Genomic DNA, 27,910 nt, shown 5'->3' with positions numbered 1-27,910 from the left:
AATTCCACATTCACAAAAATACCCATTTATGTGATTTTGAAGAAATGAATCTAATGCGTTTGTGCCACAATTTCCTTATCTATTCAATACGTATCATTAAAGGTACATATATCTCTTGGGGTTGTTGTCAGGATTAAGAAGTAGCATGTAAGCTTGCTAGGCCAGGGCCTGCCATAGAATCAGTGTTCAACAGTTTTTAGGTATTATCACTAGCAGCTCATAGCAGGAGTATTGAACAAAGAGAAAGGGACCCAGGTTTGGGAGCGGACACCACCTCGATTTGTAAATACTGTTGTGAAAATAATTTCCTAGCCCGGGGCTTCAATTCTCTTATCTGTAAAATGGAAATAATAGCATCACCTACCTTCGAAAATTGCTGAGAACTGCATGAGACCGTCTATTTGAACACTTAGCAGCTGGCAGTCTGTCTCTGGCAGACTAAGCACCCACAGTGCAAGCCTTCTGCCTGGTAGGCAGCGAAGGGAAGAGCAGTCCACGTGAGGGTCCCAGCTCCTACCCAGCTGCTGTGGAGAGTATGTGGGAAGTCATCAAGGGACAGAAGAGCTCTCTGCACCTCTGCCTTTCAAATAAACAACAACCACAAAACATTTGTTGAATAGATGAACTGGAGTAGCTGGCTTCCTACACGCCTTTTGTGAACTAGCAGTTCTCTGCATCTCTGTGAGGTGGAACTCGAATGGCACACGAGGCTGGGGAGCACTCCTTTCCAGCCCAAGCCCCGTTTCTCCCCGGGGGAACCGGCGACTAGAGCGCCAGGGAACAGCGCTGCTTCTTTCACTTAACGCCCAGCGTCCTCCTAAAGCGGTGAAGAAATACGAAGTAACAAGCGTTGCAAGTTGGGAGGAAGTCTGAGAACCAACCCGCGTTTAGGTTCAGCGAGCGGTTCCTGAAAACTCCCGCCTACCTCTCCAAATCGAGTCTTCTCAGCCACCTGATGGCGCTGCACATTCAATCTTAGACTCTATGGTCGCTCCCCAGAGAGTCCCATGAGGAAGTGCGACTGGGAACCTCCTATATACTTCCGCTCCAGGCCCCCCTGCTTTCTTTTCGTGCCGGTATCGTTCCGCAAACATGGTAGGTCTGTGGTATGCAGGGCCGGGAACATCCAGCTTAATCTTCCCACGCGGCGTCATCGGTGCTGTTCCTAGATGAGTCCGAGTTCTTGCGTGAACTTATTTTACCAAAGAAACCCAGTATTGTTGGGATCTGTCTCGAAGGGCTTGGGCTACATGGCCAGGATTTTAAGTGCTGAGCTCCAAGCAGTAGGTTTAAGCGGGGCATGGAGTTAGGACTAGGAGTTAGGAATTCGCTCTCTGGGGATTCGCGCCCAGCGCTCTGCTGGAAGCATTTCGGGGCTGCATCACCAGCCAAGGGGGCACAGGCCTTGCGGGATTCCTCTGCTTTGGCTGGGTCAGGTGCGGTGTAAGGCGTTGTGGCTGATAATAATACATCTGTACGGTTTACCAGGTGAACGTTCCTAAAACGCGCCGGACCTTCTGCAAGAAGTGTGGCAAGCACCAGCCCCACAAAGTAACACAGTATAAGAAGGGCAAAGACTCCCTCTATGCCCAGGGTAAGAGGCCTGTGTGTAATTTTTTTAATGTGTTGGGCCTGGCTATCAGTATATGCTGGGGAGAGGACTTAAAGTGGCACTGTGAGAACTTGCGATCCACTGTAACAAATAACTTCATTTTCCCAGGGAAACGGCGTTATGATAGGAAGCAGAGTGGCTATGGTGGGCAGACTAAGCCTATTTTCCGGAAAAAGGTTAGTGCAAATGACTAATTGATATGTTTCCTACCTAATTTGCTAAGAACCTTACGTTTGTCTGCTCTAGTTAATATGCTTTTTTAAGTAACTTCCTGAACTGGTTTTTGCTCACTCTCAATCTGCTGATTCTCAATCTCCTAATTGTCTCTAAACGTAACACTTGACAACATACCAGGTGTCAGTCCCAGGGAAATTGCTATAACTTTTTCTTATTCCAGTCTCTTAGGGTGACATTTAGGGGGTACTGGAGCAGTGAGTTTAATTTTAGTGTGTGTGATTTTAGTCTGCAATATTGTACAGTGTCAGTGTATCACATTTTGAAGAACTACTCTTTCTGGAGGATGCAAAAATCAAGTAATATACCCTGTCTTTCCAAGAACTGAAGTGTGGTTATGCCAGTGAATCCCTCCAGGTCCTCAATTTGCAGATCTTGGTTCTGGTTAAGAGTTTTGTTCACCTTGTCAGGTACAAAACCTGCAGTTGGTCTTTGACTACCTCAGGTTTACATTTTGGTAAAAAAAAAATAGCTAGTTAGGCCATACCCTGGCTTTCTGACTTCCACAGGCTGAATAGCTTCCTTGTGCACCTTGGTTACCATTGAAAGTAACTGGCGCAGTTCCTGGAGGATAACTGCATTTGGTCACTTAGCTCCAGTTGCTGAAAAAATTAGGGAATGATTTACTGTGAATTCGGGTGCAGAAAGTGGTTTGGTCTCAGTATAGAGAAGGGATGCTTGGGTTCCTTTTCATTTTGGAGTAACCTGTGAGAAGCTGGAGAAGCTTCAATTGCATTTTGGCCTTTTGCCAGTTGTGCACTAGCAGCAGTAGCTCCTTGCTAAAAAGGGCCATTGTGCCACTTGGGGTTTGGCTTGAGATCAGTAATTAAGATATTCATTACAATATATATAATTGTAGGTAGGTAATCTTAGAATTAATAGTAAATCTTAAGTAATAGCCCTGTTTAACGAGCTGATTATTTTATACTTGTGAGCTTCGTTAAACTTAAAAAAAAAATTGTTTGAAAGGTGGAGTTAGAGAGGCAGAGACAGAAATGGTCCTCCAAATGACCACAATGGCCCAAGCCACAAGCCTGGTCTTCTGTATGGGTACTTGGCCCACCATCTGTTGATTTCCCCAGTGCGTTGGTGGGGGAAATGGGTAGAGAGTGGAGTAGACAGGCTCATACTGGGGACTGAATGGGGATGCTGGCATTGCCAGTAGCAGCTTAACTTACAAGGCCAGCCCTAACTGGATTTTGATTGTGTGAAATGAAGATTAGTGGAAGGTGATGACAGCTGAATAACCTGCCACCTCTACTATTTCTAGATTATTTTATCCCTAATAGCTGTTGGAAACGAGCCTTGAGTAGGCATTTTTGAAGAAATTAGGTTTCTGCAGTTACGGATATGGTGGTTTTGATTTTCTCCCCCCCCCCCCAAGGCTAAAACTACAAAGAAGATTGTGCTGAGGCTTGAGTGTGTGGAGCCCAACTGCAGATCCAAGAGAATGCTGGCTATTAAGAGATGTAAACATTTTGAACTGGGAGGAGATAAGAAGAGAAAGGTATGTAATTATGGATACAAGGTGCAGCCTTGTCTATATAGTTTTGTTGTCTTTGAAAACATACATTTCTGCCTACTCATTATGGCCTACAATCAGGGGCAGCTCATTTGTGGGAGGGGTGAATAAATAATCCATAAAAAGGTTCAAGACTTGAGTGTTGGGTTGGCTATACTTGGTAGAGCAAGATTTTTTTTTTTCTTGGAGCAGGGGGTTCTTTACAAGAATCACAGACTCAGTTTTTTGTTTGTGTTTTATTACAGGGCCAAGTGATCCAGTTCTAATCTTCATTCTCAGCTTTGTTACAAATTGAATAAAGTCTTAAGATTATTGTTCACTTAATTTGTTTTTTGGGGGAGGAAATAAACTGGAGCCATCAATAAAATTCCTCTTGGAAATTTGTAAGCTGTGTGGTTCTACTGGGCACTATCTGATATTGAATCCGGTTGATCTCAAGTCAGATGTTGGGAATAAATGTGGCACTTGAAGTATTTTGAAATTCATCTGATCTCATTTGCTGTTGAACCCAAGTAGTGACTGAGGCATCAGGCTAATAGGGAAGGTTGGTAATGTCCATATCATTATAGTCTCAGATCTTCAGTACTGAAGTCATTTGGCAAGGAGTTTTGACCCCATTCTCTAAGCACAATATAATGTGTTCATAATTTTGTGGTCCTTAGAGTAACTTGTGTAAAGATAATGCAGAGTATGTTTCTACTATTGAAATAACAGCAAGGAATATAATTCCTGGTATACTAAGCTTCCAAGTGGAATTGAGGGTGCTGGTCCATTTTCTAAAGTGTGTACAGAACAGTTGACATTTATACATTTTCTTCTTAGCCTCAAGTCTTAAATTTTAGCTCTTTAGAAATCTGCAATTTGGGTTAGTGGAAGAGCATCTCAGTGAAGTTCACTTCCAAATTATTACATTTACCCACAGATGATTAAATCTTTTTTAAGTTTTTTATTGACTAACAATACTAGCCATTCAATTTTGTTGAAAAATTATTGGTAGTCCCCTAGCAGGGAAGATGTTTTAGTAGGCATAGTACATGATATGCTTGCCATCTGCTCCTTTACTCCTTTCATGTTCTGCATCCCAGGTACCTGTAAGGTTCTCAGGCATGCAGTGGGACTTCAACCAGGGACTCTAAGAATGTGAGCATCCATGTAATGTCTTAACTCACAGTGTCAACAGTTTATTCCTTTATTCCTTTGACATACACTTATGCTTTTTTTTTTTCTAGTTTGAATAGCAAGATTTATTTAGGAAGAGGGTGCCTACTGTGGTGACAAGGAAAAGACCCCTGGAGGGTATGCTTTTTTTTTTTTTTTAAGATTTCTTTATTGGAAAGTCAGATATACCAAGAGAGAGACAGATCTTCATCCATTGATTCATTCTCCACGCCACAAGCAGGGAGCTGGATGGGAAATGGGGCCACTGGGATACGAACTGGTGCCCATATGGGATCCTGGCATGTGCAAGGTGAGGCCTTTAGCCACTAGGTTATGATTAATTCAAAGGCAGAGATCACGCAAAAAGCCACAGTGGCTAGGGCTGAACCAAGCTAAGCCTGAAACCTGGAACTTCCAAGTCAGTGTCATTAGACCTGGGTAGGAAGTGGAACAGGCAGAACACCAATGAGGGCAGCTGGCAGCTATCACTCATCTGAGATGGTTGCTTACATTCCTTGTCTTTACAAACTTGATGTTAAAAGACATTTAAAAGGTAGAATGGTATGGAGATGTTCCATTAGCTGGTGCATTTCCCAGATGTTGGAATTAGTAAGGGCTGGGAGAGACCCAAGCATCACCACAGTACTTAGGCCATCCTCTACGTCCCATTTAGAAGCTGGATCACAAGTCTGGGTTAGCCAGTATTCAAGCTGGGGAAGCTGTCCAAAAATGTGTACCCTGCACCACAATGCCAAACTAACCCTGAGCTTTCAAAGGAGCTGGAATGAATGGTCAAAGCAGAAACCAGGAACAAGTGTTAAAGCCCTGAGGTAGTTGCATGTTGGGTCTGAGACAAGAAAAAGTGGTATAATGAAGGCCATCACTCTTGGAGCTTTGATGGAATAGGGAAAGGAGTGACAGAAACGTTCATGTATTTTTAGGGTTGATGGTGTAATCTAACTTGGTCCATCTAGCCGGAGCAAAACAGTGCCTGTGGGATTTATGCGGACTTTGATGCTTGAGATCCATTCGTGGAACCCAAGTTTCCTTTTCTCCGGGAGGAGCTGTGTGATGAAGCAGCCAGGATTACAAGCCATTCCTCTACCGAGGGAGGCAGTCATGATGGTATAATAACTGGGTCCACCTATTTCCTTCAGGTTCATCATGGCCACAGCCCAGGATAAGTTTGAGAGTGGTCGCTCCCATACCTCAATATTTCCTTCCTGAAAAAGCAAAGAAATAGGTATGATAATAGTATGTTGTTGCCCTTTTAGCTTGTCATTTGGTTTTACTGTTGGAACTAGCAAGCACTTAGAGAAAAAAGTTCTCAAAACTTACAGGGGCAGGTGTTGTGGCATACCGGGTTAAGCTGCTACTTGCTATGGCAGGACCCCATGAGAGGGTTGGTTTGAATCCTGGCTGCCCTGCAGGTGATAGCCCAAGTACTTGGTCCCCTGCCATCCATGTGGGGGACCAAGTATGAAATTCTGGGCTCTAGGCTTCTGCCTGGTCCATTCCCCAGTCATTTTAAACCAGCAAATGGAAAAGATCTTTGTAATTTTGGGAATTTTTTAAGCTTTAATTTCATTGGAAAGGCAGATTTATGGAGGAGAGACATCTTCCAGCTGCTGGTTCACTCCCAAATAGCCACGAGGGCTGAAGCTGAGCTGATCTGAAGCCAAAAGCCTCTGAGTCTTCTACATGGGTGCAGTAGTCCCAACACTTGGGCCATCCTCCACTGCTTTCCCAGGCCACAAGCAGAAGCTGCATGGAAAGTAGAGCATCGGGACACAAGCCTGCACCCATATGGAATGCTTGTGCTTGCAGGTAAAGGGTAGCCAATTGTGCCATTATGTCAACTCCTGAATATTTTACCAAAAAGGGGGGAGGCAAAGTTTGTATCATCCTTTGGCTGAATTTGAGATGTCAAGAGAACAAGTTCCTGGCATGCTGTCTTACCCTCCCCCCAGGGCATTAATTACCTTTCTAAGCAGGTACCCTTGCTTGCCCAAGGGGTCCTGATTGATGGCAATGACATCCTTATTCTGAAGTAAGCTTTTGGCTTGATGACTGATGTGTCTGAGGTCATTGGACATGAATAAAGGAGCTGCCATGATAGCCCAGAGTGCCATCTGTGTTACTTGCTGATTCCAGCTGAGGCCAAAATTGCCAATCACTAACTGAGACAAAAAAAAAAAAAAAAAAAAAAGGAAGAGGTCAAACATTGTGAAAGATGCCTAGCCGTCCTGTATAGAGGATAGCATTCTGCTCCAAGTAGTCTTCTGGAAGGCCTCCTCCCAGGAACTTCACTTCTGTTTACCTTGAATGGCAAGTAGGAAACAGGTTGAATGCAAGGTACTGAACAAGGAAGGCTCATGTGCTTACCATATCTGGGTCATTCCATCCCCCTGGTCCAGCAGCATCAACAATTTTCTCCTGGTTGTATGATGTCCAGGCCAAGACACTCTTTATACTTTCCCAGGAATCGTAAATGTCAGCAGAATTTCTCCAGTGATTGCAGTACGCACGGATTTGTGTGTAATTGGGCTTTGAAAACAGAGATAGACACTTTACTTTTCTCTGATATCTTTGTGAGATGAAAACTGTCTAACTTAAGAAAGCAGGCAGTTGTAACCTCTGGTTTACAGATAGAATCTCATTGCAAGTTTGCTTCTGAAATAGGTCATGTATCTTAAAATCCCTACTTGAAGTAACTTTAAAACTGTTAATGCTACAAACAGGAGTTTGTGGGAAAATGGAATTTAGTCTATTTTGGTGCCAAAAAATTATTTTTTCAAGGATGAGCGTTTGGCCTAGCCAGCTAAGCTACATTTGGGACGCCTCAGACACATAGTGTCAGTTTGATTCCAGCTTCTTGCTAAAGCAGACCCTAGAAAGAAGCAATGATGTTGAATGTTTGGGTTCCTGCTACCCAGGTGGCTCACCTGAACTCCTGGCTTCAACTCCGGCCCCACATTAACTTACATACACCACTGTAAGCATCTGGGGAGTGAACCAGGTGGAGGTGGGAGGATGAGCTCAGTTCCAAAAAGAAAAAAAATTATAAATCATGCAGACGTTTCACAATACATAATTTTCATGTGTCCAAAATTTTGCACCCGAATACCAATATGCCCTTGAATCCTAAATGGCAAGCACATGGTTTATGTTTTCCAAAAGGGGAGATCGCTCATACACTGGTTCGCTCCACAATGGCCAGGGCTGTGCTAGGATGAAGCCAGGAGCCCAGAGTTTCTTCCAGGTCTCCCATGTGGGTGCAGGGGCTCAAGCATTTGGGTCATTCCCCCACTGCTTTCCCAAGCAAGGATCCAGATGGGAAACAGAGCAACTGATGTGAAAGTACCCAGCGTGAGTGGTGCCCTAACTTGTGCTGCAATACTGGCACCTCCAGGTTTTCTAGTTTGCAAGATTCATTTTCACTGGAAAGGCAGATCTTCCATCATTTGATTGACTCCATAAGTGGCCACAACGGCCAGGGCAGGGAGCTGGATGAGAAGTGGTGCAGCCGGGACATGAACCAGCACCCATATGAGATCCCAGCGCATGCATGTGAGGACTTTAGTCATTAGGCTACCATGCTGGGTCCTATGTACATTTCTTTTACAATCAGAAAGAAATAATGTGATTTGAATGGGTAAATAAAAATTGCAAAAATAGTACAGCCTCCATTAACTGATGAAAAATATGAATCCTAATTACAAAATTTGTTAATGGAATGGATAAAAGTTTATTGACACGTAAGATATCTGAAGGTTAAAATATTAAGGTGAGATTATTTTGCAGAGAAAGTAACAGGGATTTATTGCATAACTTTCAATAGCTGTTAAGGTTATAGTAATAAAGTCAGATAAGGTTCCTGACCAGATGGGATTTATATTCTAATAAGGAGACAGATAATAAGGAAGTCTCATACTTGCATGAAGTGCTAAGATCTTAGAAGACAAACAGATTAGCATGATAGTGGTTGGCTGCTTTTTGAAACGGACCCATCTGAGTGTGTAGCATTTAGTTTGACACTTCTTTCCTTTCTTTAAAATTGTTATTTTAGAGGCCAGCACTGTGACAGCCAGTTAAACAACTGCCTGTGATGCTGACATTCCACATGAGCACTGGTTTAATTCCCAGCTGCTTCTTTCCAGCCCAGCTTCCTGCAAATCGCCTGGGAAAGCAGAGGAAGATGGCCCAAGTGTTTGGGCCCCTGTACTCAGGTGGGAGACTCCAGAGAAGCTCTGAGCCCCTGGCTTCAATCCTGGCTGTTGTGGCCATTTGGGTAGTGAATCAATGGATGGAAGATCTTTCCACCTATCTCTCCTCTCTCTGTAACTCTACCTTTCAAATAAATATATCTTTTAAACTAATACATGTTCATCTACTTGAAAGGATCAAGGGAGGAGCATGGAAGGGAAGATACTTTTCATCTGCTGGTTCACTTCACAAGTGTATGCAATAGCTAGGGCTAGACCAGGTGGAAGCCAAGAACTCATCTAGGTCTCCCATGTTGGGTAGTAGGAATCCAAGTGCTTAGGCTGTCATCTACTGCCTCACAGGCATATTGGCAGGAAGCGGGATAGGGACTTAAATCAGGCACCCCAGCATGGTTTTTGGGCATCCCAAAAGATGGATGGTTTATCATGCTGTGCTACAGCTTCTACCCCTGAGATTTCAATATTTTGGAGCTAGCTCTTTAAAAACATCTTGTATGAATGGTTCTGGCAAAAAACCAAAAGCCAGTATGAAAGCTCTGAGGCAGCAGTATGCTGCAGTATTTTAGGAACCCAAAGGAAACCAGTACAGTGAGGGAAAGAGCCATCACTGTTTTGGAGGTAGGATAGGCAGCGGAGTTTGATTTTACTCCAATTGCAATGGGAAGTCAGTTAAGAGTTTAAAGTAGGGGAATGATACGATGACATTTATACTTGAACAAGACAAATCCTGTTAAACAGCTTTCAAAAATAGATGGGGGTTGGGAGAACAGTGAAAACCAGGAGATGAAGTAGTCAGAGTAGTGTCAGGGAGAGATGCAACTGGCTTGGAAGGCCAGGGTGGATGCAGTAGAGTTGAGAAATGGAATGACTCTAGATTTCAGAGATAGCACTGTTGGGATTGCTTATAGATGGTACATAAATAATGAGATAAAGGGAAGAATCAAAGATGACTTCCAAGGTTATTATAGCTTGTGTTACCATATGCCAGTTAGATCCTGGGAGAGATGCTAGGATGATACTATCAAAGAACATTCAACTCTGGAAACCCCTGTTCCTTTGTTCTCATCTATCAGTATGGCTCTATTGGATTCTGGGCTCACTAGCTCACCTTCTGAAAGGGCCACATATAAAGGGGCCACTCACAGGAGTATACAATGCTTCTGCCAGTCCTGTTGAGAGCCAAGGACATGTACTGATAACCTGTATGAGAAAACAATGGGTAAGATAAGGGCAAGAAGAGAATTTCCAGCTGGGGTTCTCTCCCATGTATATTTAAGATCCTGCCTGGAATGTCCATGTTTATGTGTATGTATGCATATATATATGTTTGTGAACTCATATTATTCTAGGTTTGTAGGTAAAATGTCTGGCTTCTTTCTTTCTTTCCTTTCCTTTTTTTTTTTTTTTTTGAGAGATCCCCAATCTGCTGGTTTATTCCCCAAATGCTTGCAACAGGTGAGGCTGGCTAGATAAAAGCCTGAAGCCAGAAACTCAATATAGGTCTCTCACATGGGTAGCGATGACCCAACTATTTAAGCCACCATGGCACCTCCCAGAATCTGCATTAGCTATGCTGGAGTCAGGAACTGGAGCTGTGCGTTGAACCAAGGTACTCCAAAGTGGTAAATGCGTATATTAAACTGGCATCTTAACCATAAGGCAAAATGTCCATTCCCACATTTATATTTTAAACTAGCAGCTGGAACACTCAGAGGTCTGTGCTTAAATTTGCATACTGCTTCCTAGACTGCTGGGATTATTCTGAGGTGGACAGTGTATGTATATTACACAAATACCTATACATGGTACACATATATACAGAGATGGTATACATATTTAGGAAAGGCAAGGGCTGAAGATGCTTCTTTCTCAGGACAGTTTGACATCCTGAATCTTCTCTAAATGTTATCATATAGAGATATAAACATTAATTAACATGTAGAGTCTTCCAGAATAAAAAGTACGTAATATTAGGCATGCTTAGCCATGCATGGATTTTACATACATGCATAAATGAATGAACGAGAAAACAAAGGGGTAGGGCATTTTGGCACATTAAGAATAATTATTTCCAATAAAGTGAGCATTAAAATCTGAAGATTAGTCCTGTGCCTCAAAGTTTTTGCTTTTTCTCATAACTAAGTCTCTTGAATGAAACATACCTTCAACCAAATGATCCACACTGTCACAGTAACAACCATCGAATTTTAGTAGATCCACTCCCCAGTCAGCAAAGGTCTGGGCATCAATGTCATAGTATCCAAAACTTCCAGGGTAGCCTGCACAGGTTTTGTTTCCAACATCTGCATAAATACCTAGCTTCAATCCTTTGCTGTGGACCTGAAATGAAAGAAAATGAAGAATCACCAAACAGAAGGGCAGTCATGAAGTAGCTGAGCAAATCATTCCTGGCTGGAGAAAAAAACTACATTTCGTCAGGTATTAAGGATTTTTTTTTTCTTCCCACAACTTCCTCAAAATGATCCAAATGAATTCGTTAGGAGATTCTGCTGAGACAGTTAAACTACACATGTGACTTACAGCACTGAACTTGAGGAGAAAACAATCAGCCTCTCTTAGTTTTTCTTGAAAGGATCACAAGCTGCATGTTCAGAGCAATGGTAGACTTATTTTGACAACAACTCTGTCCTTAATGAAATTTTAGTTCAATGTTTCAACCTTCTTTTTCAGTAGGCCTTGACCTTAGCCTCTCATGTTTGTCTTAGACCATTTTCAGCAAGAACTCCTTGCTGTTCAGATTTGATCAAGTTCCTTCATTCCCTACTCTAAGACCATGCTGTGTTTTTTTTTTTTCACCAAGAATCTTCCCACCCTTGGTGTCTTAGTAATTTTCTACCAATTCCTCTTAATCTGCTTATTCTCTGCAAATCCCCACTTGTCTTTATTCATATTTGAGCTTAGCTTCTTCTCCTACTGTATTGGTCCTTCATTGTTTTTTTTTTTCTTTAAAAATGTATTTCTGAAGGAAAGACAGAGACAAGAAAAGATAAAGATCTGTCTACTAGTTCACTCTCCAAGTGGCTTGAGATGGCTGGAGCAGAGCTGATCTGAAGCCAGGGGCCAGGAGCCAGGAGTCTCTACTGAGTCTCCCACGGGGATGCAGGGTCCCAAGGTTTTGGGATATCTTCCACTGCCCTCCCAGGTCACAAGCAAGTAAATATGCTAATAGGATGAAAATTAACTAATAAGCCTCATCATTCAGTATCCAAATAACCTCAGTGACTCTTGTTTTCTGAATATCACAAGGGCTATTTCTGAGTAAGCTTTTTTTTAACTTTTGAGATTTATTTTTATTGGAAAGGCAGATTTACAGCAAGTACAAGAGATAGAAAGATCTTCCACCCACTGGTTTACTCCCTAAGTGGCTGCAAAGGCTGGAGCTGAGCCGATCCAAAGCCAGGGGCCAGATGCTTCTTTTGGGTCTCCCATGGGTTGCAGGGTCTCAAGAACCTGAGCCATCCTCTACTGCTTTCCTAGGCCACAGGCAGGAAACTGGATGGAGCAGCTGAGGTACAACCTGGCACCCATATGGGATCCTGGGTGTACAAGGGAAGTTATTTAGCCACTAGGCTATCGTGATGAGCCCTGACCAAGCTTCTTGTACAGAACTGCCTACAGTCTCCTGAATGAAAACAAAATCATGTACAAACTCACATAATTCGCAAGTTGGCGGATTCCACCAGGAAAGCGCTGAGGGTCTGCCTGCAGCCTGCCTTTTGGATCTCGACTGGGGGCCATCCAACAGTCGTCAATGCAGAGGTACTCATAACCGGCATCCTTCCAGCCATCTGAGACCATGAGCTCTGCCATCTGCATGAAGAGCTGCTCACTGAAAGAAATTCCAGTCATTATTGCAATTTATTAAATGTACAAGACTTGGAATTGTGCACTTTTAGGAATCACAACCAATATTCTCTATCCACTTAATATTTCCACCATTCAACCCTTAAACAATAAAAATACCAATAAGAAATATAAGATGAAATTGAAGTTATTAAAGTTAGGTTCAGCAGAGCATGACACTGCAAAGTTAGTATAATCAACAGGTTCCATTGATGTTAACAATAACCTACTGGAAAAAAAAATCCCACTGAAGAAAATCTAAAACCACGTCAGAAAAAAAAATCTAACATATTTAAAGATAAAATATGTGCAGGATATTTAAGTTATGATGATCCCAAATGATTTTAATGTAGACATTTTTTTCTTAGACCAGAAAGCTCAATATTTGAAAAACCAAATTCTCTATAATCTTTAATACATTTAACAAAAATCTGAACAAATTCCAGGAAGACTTTATATTATCCCAAAATTTTTCTGAGGGGTAGGCATTTACCAGAGCACTAAAGATGCTACTTGGGAATTCCTGTATCCACATGAGAGTGCTGAATCTGGTTGTGCTCATTATTTTAGTTCCCTGCTAATGTGTACACCACAAAACAAGTGATTGTTCCAGGAGTTGGGTCCCTGCTGAGCACATGGGAAACCTAGATTGACTTCCTGGTCTAGCTCAGTTGTAATTGTTTTAGAAATTAGGAAGTGAATCACAGGATGGGGGAACCTGCCCCCAAATACATATTTATTTATTTATTAAAATATTTAAAGATTTATTTTTTTATTGGAAAGGCAGATATACAGAGAGAAGGAGATACAGAGAGCAAGATCTTTGGTCCACTGATTCATTTCCTAAGTGGATGCAATGACCAGAGCTGAGACTGGAGTTTCTTCCAGGTCTGTCATACGGGTGCAGGGTTTGGGCCGTCCTCTACTGCTTTCCCAGGCCATAAGCAGGGAGCTGGATGGGAAGTGGAGCAGCTGGGGACACAAACTGGTGCCCATATGGGATTCCAGCACTTGAAGATAAGGGGTTAGCCACTGAACCATCACGCCAGGCCCTATATATTTATTTTTATTGGAAAGGGAAATTTACAGAGAGGAGAGACAGATCTTCCCTCTGCTGGTTTTCCCCACAAATGGCTGCAACGGCCAGAGCTAAGCTGATCTGAAGCCAGCAGCCAGGTATCTATCTTCTCCAGACCTCCCACACTGGTACAAGGTCCCAAGTGTTTCAGCCATCCTCTGCTGAGTTCCGGGGTATAAGCAGGGAGCTGAATCAGAAGTGGAGCAGCTGGGACACAAACTGGCACCCATATGAGATGCTGACACTTGTAGGTGGAAGATAAGAAATTCTCTTACCCATCTGATACTGTAGGCTTTTTTAAAAGATTCATTTACCTTTATTGGAAAGGCAGATCAGATTAATGTAGAGGAGAGGAAGAAAGATCTATCAGGGCATGGCAGGGTTCCTGCTGGCTGCTCCGCTTTCTATCCAGCTCCCTGCTTGTGGCCTGGGAAAGTAGTAGAGGATGGCCCAAAGCCTTGGGACCCTGCACCCATGTAGGAGACCTGGAAGGAGCTTCTGGTTCCTGGCTTTGGATCAGCTCAGCTCTGGCCATTGCGATGACTTGGCGAGTGAACCTGTGGATGGAGAATGTTTCTCTTGGTCTCTCCTTCTCTCTGGAATTCCGACCTTTCAATAAAAATAAAATATGTCTTAAAGAAAAGGGAAAGAAGGAAGGAAGAATGAGAAAGAAAAGAACTTTCATCTGCTGGCCCACTCCCCAAATGGCAACAGTGGCCTGAGTTGAGCCAATCTGAAGCCAGGAGCCAGGAGCTTCTGGTCTCTCACATGAATGCAGCATCCCAAGGCACTGGGCTGTCCTCCACTGCTTTCCCAGGCCTCAAATAGGGAACTTAATGGAAAGTGGAGCAGCTGGGACATGAATTCATGCACATATGGAATCTGGGCTCAATTGGACCTTATACCATAGGATTAGTACATGTTACATATGACATTCCTTATTGGTGAATAAGTCCAGATGGACTGGATATAGAATTTAGAATTTATAAAAATTTAGAATTTATTTATTTATTTTTAAAGATTTATTTTTATTGGAAAGGCAGATATACAGAGAGGAGGAGAGACAGAGAGGAAGATCTTCCATCCAATGGTTCACCACCCAAGCAGCCGCAACGGCTGGAGCTGAGCCAATCTGAATCCAGGAGCCAGGAGCCTTCTCCAGGTCTCCCATGCAGGTGCAGGGTCCCAAGGCTTTGGGCCATCCTCAACTGCTTTCCCAGGCCACAAGCAGGGAGCTGGATGGGAAGAGGGGCCACCGGGATTAGAACCGGTGCCCATATGGGATCCCAGTGTGTGCAAGGCGAGGACTTTAACGACTACACTATCGTGCAGGGCCAAAAAAATTAATAATTTGGAAAAAAAAACACTAGAAGAAAATTATAGGTGATCATATTATCTTTAGGGAAGATGGGTTGATCTCAGTGTGTCCCCAGAGCATTAAACTGGAAAGGATTGACATGTTTGGTTACATAATTATCAATATTGACACATTGGCAGAATCACCCAAATTACAGTGTCTGAATGAGAAAAAAAAAAAAACAATATAAAAAGCAATCCCAGTGTGGTGACCTAGTGGCTAAAGTTCTCCTCTTGAACACGCTGGGATCCCACATGGGTGCTGGTTCTAATCCCGGCAGCCCTGCTTCCTACCCCGCTCCCTGCCTGTGGCCTGGGAAAGCAGTCAAGGACGGCCAAAGCCTTGGGACCCTGCACCCATGTGGGAGACCCGGAAGAGGCTCCTGGCTTAGGATCGGCGCAGTTCCGGCTGTTGTGGCTGCTTAGGGAGTGAATCAATGGAAGGAAGCTCTTCTTCTCTGTCTCTCCTTGTCTCTGTATATCTGACTTTGCAATAAAAATAAATCTTTAATATATACACACATATATTTATATACACAAAGCAAAATAGAAATGAACAGTCAATCCCAAATAGAAAGAAATGCAATTCATTTCTTTTTTTAATTTCAATTCAATGCATGAAAAGATGTGCAACCTTATCAGCAGCAAAAGAAATGCAATTAACACACAGAAGTTGACAAAATTTTAAAAGAATGACAAAAACGCAGTGTTAGCCAAGGTGGGAGCAAACAGTCAATCATATATATAGTTGCTGGAGTGTGCATTTGTAAAATCCTTGGGCAAGTTAGTTTAGTACATATCAAAATGACTATAATTTTGGACCCAGTAATTAGTCTTGTGAAGACTGACTCAGATAAGAATCAGATGACTTACAAAAAGTGAAGAGCCAGAATAGCTTACCAACAGGGTTGGCTTGAGTGAATTATGGTATATACACATAATTTGAATTTATGAAACTCTCATTCTGTGCCAAACACTCTATTCGGCTTACATGTAGATAGGATAATTACTTTGCCTGATGTCACATGGCTAAATAACAATGGGGTAGAATTGGAACCCAGGCAGGACACCGGAGTCTTACCATTAACCACACCTGATATAAACATGATCCATTTTCATAGGAAACGATGGGAGAAAAATCTGTTTCTATTTACACAGAAAACAGTTGGAAGTCATGTATGAGGGTGCTTCAAGAAATTTATAGATGTGGGTAGGTACTGTAGAGCAGTGGGTTAAGCCCCTTGTTGGGGTGCCTGGCTCCTGAATTAGAATGCCTGCTTCTATTCCCAATTGCTCCATTTCTGATTCTGTTTCCTGGTCATGCATCTGAAAAATCAGCAGGTGATGGCTCAGGTGCTAGAGCCCCTGCCACTAATGTGGAAGACTCAGACGGAGTTCCTGGCTTCTGGCTTTAGTCTCGCCCAGCCCCAACCATTGTGGCCTTCTGGGGAGTGAACCAGAGGTTGGAAGATTCCTCTTGGTCTGCCTCTCCCTCTCTGTCACTCTGATTTTCAAATAAATGAACATAAATATTTAAAAAATATAATCTTAGGGTTGACGCCAGACTTAACAGGCTAAAACTCCATCCTGTAGCACGCTGGAGTCCTATATGGGTGCTGGTTCATGTCCCAGCCACTCCACTTCTGATCCTGTCTGCGAAAGCAGTGGAGGATGCCAAGGCCTATGGACCCTGCACCCCATGGAAGACCTGGAAGAGCTTCCTGGCTCTTGGCTCCTGGCCATCTCAGCTCAGGCAATTGAGCCATTTGGGGAGTGAAGCAGTAGATGGAAGAACTTTCTCTGTGTGTGTCTCTTTATCTCTGTAAATCTGTAAGAATTAATGTTACTTCTCTCTATCTATATAAATATATAAATATATTTTATAGACACAATATATTTATAAATATATAAAATATAAATATATATAGATAAATAATTTTACCTTTTAACTTTGCTTTCCATAAACTTTAAAATACACCTGCACTAATGTTTTTAAAGATTTATTTATTGCTTTAAAGGCAGAGTGATAGAGATCTTCCATCTGCTAGTTTGTTTCCCCACTGGCCACAACAGCCAGGGGTGAGCCAGGCCCAAACCATGGAACAGGAACTACATCTGGGTCCCCCGTGGGAGTGGCACAGACCCAAGTACCTGGTCCATCTTCTGCCTGTCCAGGTGCATCAGCAAGGAGCTAAAAGGGAAGCGAACAAACGGGGTTAAAAGTGGCTAGCTATTAACATTTTAACCCTGACTATTTCTGCATGATGGAATGGCAGAAATTGTAGTTTTCATTATATTTTTATGTACATTTAGAAACCATGTACATTTTAGAAACTATTAATTATTGGTTTTATAATCATATAAAAATTACACAGCTCTATGGTTTATAAAAAGAAGAAAGAAACCCACAGGTGCTCAGTTACCATCCATTATACTCCATGGTGACAACAGAATGAGTCTGACAGAGGCCCAAGTTCTCCTGTTATATGGAACCAACACCATAACATAATCTCTAAGGACATTCTCAGAAAGAGGTTATGGACAGCAATATGTTGTGACCTTTGGCCTTTAGAATGGCCTCTAAAATACCCCTCTGCATCATGGGGTATTTTATGTCTTTAAGAGTATCTACTAGTGATTCTTTTAAAAGATTTATTTATTGGAAAGGCAGAGTAACAGAGCCAGAGATACACAAAAAGAGATGTCTTCACCAAGCTGGTTCACTGCCCCAAATGGCTGTGATGCCTCCTAGACCAGGCCAGGCCAAGAGCCTGGAACTCTATCTGGGTCTCTCTCATAGGGGCAGGGCCCGAGCACTCTGCCCATCTTCCACTGCTTTCCCAAGGTCATTATCAGGGAGCTGGATGGACAGAGGATCAGCCAATACCAAAACCGGAGCTCACACTAGATGCTGGCATCGCAGGTGGTGGCTTTAGTTCACTGTGGAACAACACTGGCTCCTCTAGTGATCCTTTTCTAGATCACATATACCTTCGAAAATTAGGGGGAAAAAAAACCTAAAGATTTTATTTGTAGAAAAATGTACATACAGTTGTAGACTTTGTTTTTCATAGACGGCAGATGAAGAACATTTGTTCTATATGCCCAAGGGCTAGGTGCTGGGTACTGCCTATTTCAGATAGATTATTTTATTGAAAGCTCACCTGTGACATTGAACAACAATAACAAAAAAAAATTCAAACTATTATACATCTGAATGAGTGCCATGAGGCAAAAAAGTTCTTATCCCAATTTACAAACAAAAATTGTAAGGGTCAGACAGATTCAATACCTTTGTAGTGCAGGCTGAACTCTCCCCTCGGATATGTTAAAAATCCCTACAGGTCAATGCTGCAGTTTGACACCATACTCAAAAGTGAGGCGGTGGAGATCTCAGAAACCCCACGTCTAACTTCCTTGATGGTCAGCCAAGGAACTCGTGACCACAAAAGGAGAAGAAAGAGCACGCCTCATACTCTGGTCGCTCCTACCCACCTTGGGTGTGTTCAGGGCTAACTCCCGGGTAAACACACCCAGCAGGGACAGTGCAGAAGTTCACAAGAATCTGAATGGAATCAGGTAAGTCGAGGCAGGCTTAAGCCGAGTTAGTCTTAAACTGAGAGAAAGACAGTAAGTGTGTGGGTGTGTGACGGGCCAAGGAGGGTCCAGCCTGTAGCTGGACTCCCGTTCTAAGAGGGATGACACAGAGAAGATCTGGGGCTGTTCTCAATTCGGGACAGTTTTCCGGGGGCTAAAAAAGCAGCAGTAGTAATAGGGGAGCTCTCCCTTGGGCTCATGCATTTTCGCTGAAACCCTTCATTCCCGTAAACACCCGAGACAAACACACATGGAAAAGCTAAGGGAAGAAGGCATCTAACATCTCATACCTGATGCAGGATTCTGGCTCTTCCTGGCAGTCAGTGTTACACTCGAAGCGTTCCCAGTGCAGCCAGCCCATGGTAGGCGTTCTTGCCAAGCCATTATCCAATGCTGTGGTCCCAGGGACGCCCCGGAGAAACACGACCAGGAAGTGAAGGGCAAGCGAGCAGCCCAACCACTGACCTCCATAGTTCAGCTTCATCGTCGCGGTGAATACACAGTACACACTTGGGGAGGTAACCTGCCTTTTAAGTTTAACCTTAGGAGCGGACCAATCATCGAGAAGTTATTAAAGAGTGACGTTATTGTTACTCAGGCAACTAGAACGGTTATCCCCGGAGGCGGGCCAATGAATAGTTACGTAAAACGTACCTGTAACCAATCATACTCGTCCTTTCTTAATATTGACCCGCCCTACCGCCAGACCAGCAGGCAGTGCGCAGCGGCCCGGGTTTGAGGCGAGTTGCTCACGTGACCTAGATCTCACATGACGTAGGTGCTCACGTGACCACTCGCTTACGTGAGCAGAAGTAGTTCTGGTCGTCGTCTATCCTCGTCGCTATAGCTGTGTGAGGGAAGAAGAAAGAAAATTACCCGGTATCGTTGGAGGTTGGTGTGTAGGTGGCATCTGGGGAGCCGGGGAGGTGGTGGTGATGATGCAGACCGGAGCGGGTTCCGCGAACCGCCTCCGCCGTTTTCGTTTGGTTTTTTCCCCTCCCCCACTCCTCCTAACCCCCTCCCCCCCCCATCTCAGTGCCGGGAAGCCGCCTTTGCTGCGCCTGTTGGGGAAATGGTGGACGACTGTGACTGTATGTGTTTTTGTATATTTCTGTGCCCGGGCCGGTTTCGAGGAAGCCCTAAGAGGGACCATAAGGTGAAAAACGTTTGAAAACCGCGGCCCTGAGTTATGAAAAAGATGTTGAGAGCTGTGATCTGGGTCCGGGTTCATCCATCCAAGCATTCGGTCTCCAGTGCCTGATTGTGTCGGGGCGAAGGCCCCAAGTAAATTCTGTCTGTAGAATCACATCTAGGCAGATGCTGCGTGCATGGCAGAGGCGCCCAATGAGTGCTTCTCCGGAATTAACTATTGGAACAACGTTTATTTTTCTGCTTATGAATACAACTCACACGTTCAATTTTGAACATTTAAAAATAACAGTATACTTTTCAAGTTTTAAAAATGCACGTAATTCACCACCCGGCGGTAACTACTCAATCTTAAGTCGCTGGGTTTTTTTTTTTTTTTTTAATCCCCTTAAGTATGTGTATAGCACACATATTAAATACACAAATGAAATCTTGAGTCCTACTTTAGCCAACACATAAAGTCCTTCTGGTGGCTTTCCCAGGAGTTGTAGAAATAAAGCAGAACCTCCCTACCACAATCCAGGGGGGCTGTTAAGCTGTGGAGTGCTGCAGGATTGGTAAATGGGACAAAGCATCTCAAGGATAAGGCGAGCAAAAAGCCAGTCCCTAGGACCTTAGGATGCTGTATAGGAAGACTGTTATCACTACAGATGCAGCCACGTAATAAGCAATTAGTGTCACTGAGGCGAATCCTGACTGTAGTTCGGTGGTAGCTGTTACACCTTGTACTTTTCTTTCCAAGAAGCCAGTGTTCCCAGGCTGTTTCAGATAAGCCATCTACCTGCAAAATTATTATAACGTGTAAGAAATTTGCTAAACCAAGTCCCAGAAAAGCGAACATTTTCATTTGTTTTTGTTACTTTTGGCTGAACTAAATCGTTTTTCTCTAGAAAATTAGAAATGTACAGACATTTAAAAATAAAAATGATAAAAGCAATAAATCTGTCACGGTAACCAGTTTTAACATCTCACGTTACCCATGCATATATATATTTTTAATAAATTTTTAAAAATGCCTACACACTGACTTTAAATAGCTAAAACTGTACAGAGGGTTTGTATGATAAAAGGCAAAAATGCTACTTCATTTGCTCCACCCTGCAGTTCTGAAAAACGAGTTTGTGTTACATTCTTCTGGGTGTTGTGTTATGCTTGTGTGTATCCGTATACTCTCACGTTTACAGTTGATATAAGTAGGATCATGCTATGTAACTTCTTTCATTTTGCAGATCTTTCTGGGTCAGGGCAGTTTTTTTAAAGAGCTGCATAGCATTCTATTTTAAAGAAGAAATACAGTTCATTCAGCCTCCCCCCTATTGAACACTGTTTAGATTTCTATTTTCTGCCAGTTCTTCAGTGACTTGTTTTAAGTTCTCCATTGAGCAGATTCCTGGAAGGAATTCTAGCAGGGTCACGGGACGTGAGAATGCTTGCTTATTTTACATTGTTGAGATTATGATGTAGCTGTGATCTTGCAGTATTCAAAGATTGCAGAATAAGGCATTTCTTATGTTATTACCTGTTTTTAGAAGTTTTTAATTACACATGTAGTACTGTTGTTCTTAGTAAAATGCATTTCAGTGAATATATTTCTGTAAATCTTTGGATTTCAGATTATCTGTTTAGGGCACATAACCGGAAGTGGGGTTTATTGGGAGATTTGCTTTCCAGAAACAGTGTAGCAATTTTCCCTCCTGATAGTTTGAACCCCGGATAGTGCTATCACTGTCTAATTTCTACTCTCTTGGTGGATGAAAAAGGTTGGTTGTTCTGGTTTTAGCTTGAATTTCTGATGATGATGATGCTTAAACATTTCCCAGGCGCCCTCCTTCCTGTGTCTTCTTAGAACTAAACAGAATTCCCTGTTTAATGTGTTAGAAAGTCCCACAAATTCCACTTTTTCATACGTGTAGAACACAGCTTGCTTCCCCCTTTTGCTGCTGTTGCATTAGTGAATCCTGTAACATCGCTCCAAGAGAGCATTCTAACTAATCTCGCCTGCTTCACCTCAGCCCCTTTCTGATTGAGTGCCATACTGTTGCCACGGTGATCTGTCTGGAAGGGTTATGGTGACGTCACTCCCTCACTCCCCCGGAAAGACCTGTAAAAAGCCCTTAGCATTTGTATATCGAATAAGGCCTTCAGGATCTGATTCCTACCTTGCCAGCCTTATTTCTTGTTTTGCTCCGTCCTATTTTATGCTCGGTCAGAATTTTTAAAAATTGGTTTATGGATCCCTTAAGGGATTAATCTTTTTAACTGCTCTGCCTCTGAGGAAAATCCACCAAGTAGTCTCTCCTTTATCCCCTGCACTGGGTACTGGAAACAGATATGATGTGTACTTGCACTTTTAACAGGAAGATATACAGTGCTCCATAGGACCGTAGGCCCTCTCTGAGTTGATCGATTCTTGTATGCCATACCCAAGTACTAGACCTAGCAGGAACAGTAACAAAAGGTTGATAAAATAAATGCTAGCATGCCAGTGATGTCCATTTGTTTCTCGGCCCTTGATACTTCGCAGGGTCCGTTACGTGAGTTCATGTGGCAGGAATGTTAGTGGATTTGCTGCAGGTATCACTTGTGTTTTGTTTGTGTTTTCATTCTGTTTAATCTTTTGTCCTAATCAAAAAAGTTTTTTTTCATTTTTATGTAAGCAAACACAGCCAGCTTTTATTTGTGGACATCTCCCACCAATTCTTTAAAGTGTTTTCAAGTCTTTTTTTATTTTCTGTTTTTGATGTCAGTAAATGGTGAGTGCAGAAGATTGAGACCATACAGAAATGTCCAAGGGAGAAAAATGACCCCCGAAACAAAAATATCCGATCCTACCAGCCAAAATGGTCACCATTAGTAGTACCCAGAACCCAGCAGGTATTAATTAAGTAGTTGTTGAATGTGTGAATAGCCTAAACATTGGTTGTAGTCTTTTTTTGTTTGTTTATACAGATGTCCTTTCTTTTCTTTAACAGCAGTTTGTTCATATATTGCCTAGTTTTTTTTTTTTTTAATCAGATTTACAGAGAGGAGGAGATAGAAAGAGAAAGATCTTCCATCTGCTGGTTCATTCTCCAAGTGGCCAGAGCTGAGCTGATGTAAAGCAGGAGCCCAAAGCCTCCAGGTCTCCCACACGGGTGCAGGGTCCCAAGGCTTTGGGCCGTCCTCAACTGCTTTCCCAGGCCACAAGCAGGGAGCTGGATGGGAAGTGGAGCAACCAGAGTACAAACCAGTGCCCATATGGGATCTTGACAGTGGCAAGGCTGGGATTTAGCTATTAGGCTACCATGCTGGACTCTATATAGATGTCCTTTACAATGCTGTCAGTATTGCTGATTTTCATATTAATGGTCAACAGTCTGTTGTTTTACTGTATTGTGAGCATTTTTCCATGACAGTAGTCTTCCGATTTATTTTCCAGCCACACTGAAATTACATTGAGCCAGGCTTGCCACCAAGAGCCCAACAGTCACCATGATGCTGAGCACGGAAGGCAGGGAGGGGTTCGTGGTGAAGGTCAGGGGCCTACCCTGGTCCTGCTCAGCTGATGAAGTTATGCGCTTCTTCTCTGATTGCAAAATCCAGAACGGCACATCAGGTATTCGTTTCATCTACACCAGAGAAGGCAGACCAAGTGGAGAAGCATTTGTTGAACTCGAATCCGAAGACGAAGTGAAATTGGCTTTGAAGAAGGACAGAGAAACCATGGGACACAGATATGTTGAAGTGTTCAAGTCCAACAGTGTTGAAATGGATTGGGTGTTGAAGCATACAGGTCCGAATAGTCCTGATACTGCCAACGATGGCTTCGTCCGGCTTAGAGGACTCCCATTTGGCTGTAGCAAGGAAGAGATTGTTCAGTTCTTTTCCGGGTTGGAAATTGTGCCAAATGGGATGACATTGCCGGTGGACTTTCAGGGGCGGAGCACAGGGGAGGCATTTGTGCAGTTTGCCTCACAGGAGATAGCTGAAAAAGCCTTAAAGAAACACAAGGAAAGAATAGGACACAGGTACATTGAAATCTTCAAGAGTAGCCGAGCTGAAGTCCGAACCCACTATGATCCCCCTCGGAAGCTCATGGCCATGCAGCGGCCAGGTCCCTATGACAGACCAGGGGCAGGCAGGGGATATAATAGCCTTGGCAGAGGAGCTGGTTTTGAAAGGATGAGGCGGGGTGCCTATGGTGGAGGCTATGGAGGTTATGATGACTATGGTGGTTATAATGATGGGTATGGCTTTGGGTCTGATAGATTTGGGAGAGACCTCAATTACTGTTTCTCAGGAATGTCTGATCATAGATATGGAGATGGTGGGTCCAGTTTCCAGAGCACCACAGGGCACTGTGTGCACATGAGGGGGTTGCCTTACAGAGCCACTGAGAATGATATTTATAATTTTTTCTCACCTCTTAATCCCATGAGAGTCCATATTGAAATTGGACCGGATGGCAGGGTTACTGGTGAGGCAGATGTTGAATTTGCTACTCATGAAGATGCAGTGGCAGCCATGGCAAAAGATAAAGCTAATATGCAACACAGATATGTGGAGCTCTTCTTGAATTCTACTGCAGGAACAAGTGGGGGAGCCTATGATCATAGCTATGTAGAACTCTTTCTGAATTCTACAGCGGGGGCAAGTGGTGGTGCTTATGGCAGCCAAATGATGGGAGGAATGGGCTTATCCAACCAGTCCAGTTACGGGGGTCCTGCTAGCCAGCAGCTGAGTGGCGGTTATGGAGGAGGTTATGGCGGTCAGAGCAGCATGAGTGGATATGATCAAGTTCTGCAGGAAAACTCCAGTGACTATCAGTCAAACCTTGCTTAGGTAGAGAGGAAGCATTTAACAGCTACTACTACAGAAATAAAAGCTGTGCATTTATGGGAGTGGAATAGTGTGGGAGGGTTGTCTAGTGTATCCAGTATGATTGGCTCAAATGGGAAATACAGTTGATTCTGACCACTTTTGGTCAGTTTCCTTTTTTTTCTTTTTATCTTTCTTCTTTTTTAAGAAAACAAAGATTAAGTTTAACAGTTTTGCATTACAGGCTTGTGATTCCTGCTTACTGTAAAGTGAAAGTCAAGATTGTTTTAAAACTTTATGCTCAGTCATTTTAAACAATGAAACCTTCAGCTAGGACATAATAACAAAGTTCAGTATTGACCATAACTGTTCAAACAATTTTCAGCTTTCCTCGAGTTAGTTATGTTGTAGGAGTGTACCTAAAGCAGGAAGCATATTTAGGTTACAGCAGTTTCGCATATGTTAAATGTTGCTCTTATACCACAGTACATTGAAAACTTCAGATGCATGTTGAGAAACATGCTTTTCTGTAAAACTCAAATATAGGAGCTATGTCTACGATTCAAAGTGAAAACATTGGCATGTTTGTTAATTCTAGCTTTTTGGTTTAATATCCTGTAAGGCACGTGAGTGTACACTTTTTTTTTTTAAGATCTGGGACAATTTTGAGATGTAATACCAATACCTTAGGAGTTTGGTCGTGTTGTTTGTATGAAATTCTGAGGCTTTGATTTAAATCTTTCCTTGTATTGTGATTTCCATTTAGATGTATTGTACTAAGTGAAACTTGTTAAATAAATTTTCCTTTTAAAAACTGGAAAAATAATCTTGTGCAGCTTGACTTTATTTGGTTCTATGTGACACATTAATTTATGATCCTCTGGTATTAAAATTCAAGATTTTCAATTATAAATAATACATTATCATCTTTATATATACATCATTGTGTGTATTATTAATTATTTCTAAGATATATTCTTAGAAGTGGATTTGCTGAGTCAAAGATAACACATTTTTAATGCTGTGGTAGTTTGTTTTTCCACCAGGAGTGTGTGTTTCTGTGCTTTCTCCCAGAACCACCTTAAAGAATGCACAGTATTTTTCCTTGTTCCTTTTGTTGGTTGAAAAATGATGTCAAATTGCTATTTAAGTTGCATTCCATTCATTAGTATTAAGAGTGACCATGTTCCTCTTTGCTTTTACACTTGTTACCGGTGTCCCTAGGACTACTGACGTACTTTGAAGAGTTTGTATTTTATCCCAGACAGTGTTTTCCAAAACCCAGAAGCATGCAAGTAATTTTAACCACGTACTAGATCTTATTAACATTAGTATGCTGAAAAAGAAGGAGGCTTATGTTATAGAATTAAGTCCTCTTTAAGGAACCTGTATAGAACCTGTAAACCTCCTATCCTTTGAAGTTTTTCAGGGCATCCCAAATCTGTTTAATATCAGTGGTTTTCCAGCTTAAGTGTGTCAGCATCACTTGTAGCACCTTCTGAAAACATGGTTAAGTCCCACCCTGGAGGTTTCTGATTTGACACTTGCCAAGTGGTGTTGCAGCAGCTATTGCTCTAGAGACCCAGTTTGAGATTTCAGAGGCCCATTGAACCCAGAAATAGCAACTTATAGGAGCAGTTTCCCTTATGATTAATTCTTGATTGCTTCTGTTTTGATCCCAATACAATAAATTTCCTATAAGATGCAAATCACAAATAATTAGATATAAACTCTTGTACCTCCTTGAGGCTTCTGAGTACCTGTGGCATCTTCATCTGGCAGTATCTTACAATTCTGTCTATTACATTGGTTATCAAGAATCCTAACTTTTGACCTTCACAGGTTACCTGACCTCTGCAAATCTCTTGGCCACCCTGGAACTGCATTGGGCTGTTGAGACTATGGGAGCTTAGAGAAATCGCCTGATAGGAGGTAAATGCCTAATTGATGTTACCTAACTCCATTTTATTCGGAGAAACTTTTCATCAAGCATGATTTCAAGAAAATCATTCAAATTGAAGATGCAGTGGGGGATTGCAGAGTCCGCTTATTTCTGTTACAGTGCCAGGAGAACAGGAAATCCGTTTTGATTCTTAACTATATTGAGCCAGTTATTCAGTTGCACTTCTGAGCCCTTAAGCCTTAGAGTAAACAAGTAGATTTTTCTGCTTTCTGCTGCTGCTCAGTTTATTTTCCAGAAGTTTCTCAAAGAAGGGGGTGATGATTCTTGAGTTAGCCACTAGATGTCATCAAATCCCAGGAAAGGGTAAGCTGAGGCCTGGTGATGTTCAAAGGTGTTGGCTGTACTAGGTTGTGTACAAAGACTAAGATGGGCTCTACAGAGTCAAAGGAATGAAATCCTGCAGCCCAGGAGTCTCTCGTTTCAGCTTGGTAACAGACTTGCTGAAGGGCTCAAGGAAGCGGGTGACTGTTCATTTCTTTCACTTGTAAAGGCCCTGGTTACAAGAAAATCAAAGGAGTGAGAACCTGGAGGTCATGGTCAGCACGGGAGTATGCAAAGGGACAATAGGAACTGCCACAGCAGCAACACAAATGCACACATGCACATAAGCACCAACTCAAGGAACCCCAGTGATCTGACTAACCGCCCAGGAGAGTTTCCTGGGAGATGGGGTGAGCAGCCCACTCAAACCTTCCAACTCCTGAGGCAGGACATCCCATTTAGACTGTGTGCAAGGGCTCTTTGACAGCATCGGAAAGAAAACTTGCAGACACACAGTCATGGCTGTATGGGTTTGTAGTGATGGCTCACCCAGTGATGCTCAGAGTGTGGTTCTGTCCAAGTTCAGGAGCATCTGGTATTGGTGTGAGGGTGTGGAGACCTCATCAAGAGGAGGAATTGTTAATGACCACTATGACTCAGAACTGTAAGATCTGGCTGGGTGGAGATATGTTGGGCACTGAGCATCCTTATGGGAGGTGAAATAGGTGTAAGGAGATGATCATATGTAGCTTGCATTCCAATAGTACATTTTGAATGCTTGTACAGGCCAGGAGCGTCAGCTGCAGCTGGAAACCTGTTAGGGAGCAGATGATCAAGATATCCTCAGGCATCTTGGAGGGGGTGGGTGGAGTAGTGAGCAGGAAGCTGTCTGAGCAGTGCTCAGGGTAGTTCTGTGACAGGACTGCTGGCTCATGCATCTTGCCCCTCCCTTTGTGCATGTGTCCATCCATGGCGGAGGAGGGCAAGCAACAGGAGAACCTTCCATGAGCAAGTGTGGTGCATCATCTTGGCCTTTGCCTCTGCCTCAGGTCAATGCCACAAACCGCCCTGCCAATTCCTGTAGCACTCCTTA

The 27,910-nt window shown here is 42.8% G+C and overlaps 3 protein-coding genes across 8 annotated transcripts; 2 read left to right on the top strand and 1 right to left on the bottom strand.

Annotated features, from left to right (window-relative positions):
* The first annotated feature begins 997 nt into the window (after positions 1-997).
* RPL36A (ribosomal protein L36a) lies at positions 998-3,849 on the top strand. Its single transcript, XM_040999875.1, has 5 exons — positions 998-1,095; positions 1,489-1,594; positions 1,721-1,788; positions 3,231-3,353; positions 3,614-3,849. Exons 1-5 carry the CDS (start codon positions 1,093-1,095, stop codon positions 3,632-3,634), a joined length of 321 nt encoding a protein of 106 aa, XP_040855809.1. The 5' UTR covers positions 998-1,092; the 3' UTR covers positions 3,635-3,849.
* Positions 3,850-4,857: 1,008 nt separating this feature from the next.
* Positions 4,858-19,167, bottom strand: GLA (galactosidase alpha). The gene is made up of 7 exons (XM_040999835.1): positions 18,938-19,167; positions 12,428-12,602; positions 10,915-11,092; positions 9,861-9,952; positions 6,912-7,073; positions 6,509-6,706; positions 4,858-5,749 (listed from the first exon to the last, which is right to left on the bottom strand). The coding sequence occupies exons 1-7, from the start codon at positions 19,129-19,131 to the stop codon at positions 5,483-5,485; spliced, it is 1,266 nt and encodes a 421-aa protein (XP_040855769.1). The 5' UTR covers positions 19,132-19,167; the 3' UTR covers positions 4,858-5,482.
* Positions 19,168-19,433: 266 nt separating this feature from the next.
* On the top strand, positions 19,434-25,416 carry HNRNPH2 (heterogeneous nuclear ribonucleoprotein H2). 6 transcript variants are annotated; one of them, XM_040999679.1, is made up of 3 exons: positions 23,219-24,369; positions 24,421-24,572; positions 24,626-25,416. In XM_040999679.1, the coding sequence occupies exons 1-3, from the start codon at positions 23,268-23,270 to the stop codon at positions 24,683-24,685; spliced, it is 1,314 nt and encodes a 437-aa protein (XP_040855613.1). In that variant the 5' UTR covers positions 23,219-23,267; the 3' UTR covers positions 24,686-25,416. The 6 variants fall into 6 exon arrangements, with proteins under 6 accessions (XP_040855609.1, XP_040855610.1, XP_040855613.1 ...); XM_040999675.1 differs by adding an exon at positions 19,434-19,538 and having other exon boundaries at positions 23,215-25,416; XM_040999676.1 differs by adding an exon at positions 19,440-19,526 and having other exon boundaries at positions 23,215-25,416.
* Positions 25,417-27,910: the final 2,494 nt, after the last annotated feature.

Source organism: Ochotona curzoniae, unplaced genomic scaffold (assembly GCF_017591425.1).
Source record: "Ochotona curzoniae isolate NIBS_2020 unplaced genomic scaffold, NIBS_Ocur_1.0 scaffold_1852, whole genome shotgun sequence".
Lineage (NCBI taxonomy): Eukaryota > Metazoa > Chordata > Mammalia > Lagomorpha > Ochotonidae > Ochotona > Ochotona curzoniae.
This window is presented reverse-complemented; position numbering and strand designations above follow the sequence as displayed.

What these genes read in the sequence shown, in the direction of transcription:
- RPL36A (XM_040999875.1), top strand. An exon ending in AGACTCCCTCTATGCCCAGG is followed by an intron (nt 1,595 to 1,720) that starts GTAAGAGGCCTG and finishes TCATTTTCCCAG; the next exon opens with GGAAACGGCGTTATGATAGG. An exon ending in AGCCTATTTTCCGGAAAAAG is followed by an intron (nt 1,789 to 3,230) that starts GTTAGTGCAAAT and finishes CCCCCCCCCAAG; the next exon opens with GCTAAAACTACAAAGAAGAT.
- GLA (XM_040999835.1), bottom strand. Translation starts at nt 19,131, where the DNA reads ATGAAGCTGAACTATGGAGGTCAGTGGTTGGGCTGCTCGCTTGCCCTT. An exon ending in TCCGCCAACTTGCGAATTAT is followed by an intron (nt 11,093 to 12,427) that starts GTGAGTTTGTAC and finishes CTTTCATTTCAG; the next exon opens with GTCCACAGCAAAGGATTGAA. An exon ending in GATGGAATGACCCAGATATG is followed by an intron (nt 6,707 to 6,911) that starts GTAAGCACATGA and finishes TTTTTGTCTCAG; the next exon opens with TTAGTGATTGGCAATTTTGG.
- HNRNPH2 (XM_040999677.1), top strand. Translation starts at nt 23,268, where the DNA reads ATGATGCTGAGCACGGAAGGCAGGGAGGGGTTCGTGGTGAAGGTCAGG. An exon ending in GCATGAGTGGATATGATCAA is followed by an intron (nt 24,573 to 24,625) that starts GTTCTGCAGGAA and finishes TTAGGTAGAGAG; the next exon opens with GAAGCATTTAACAGCTACTA.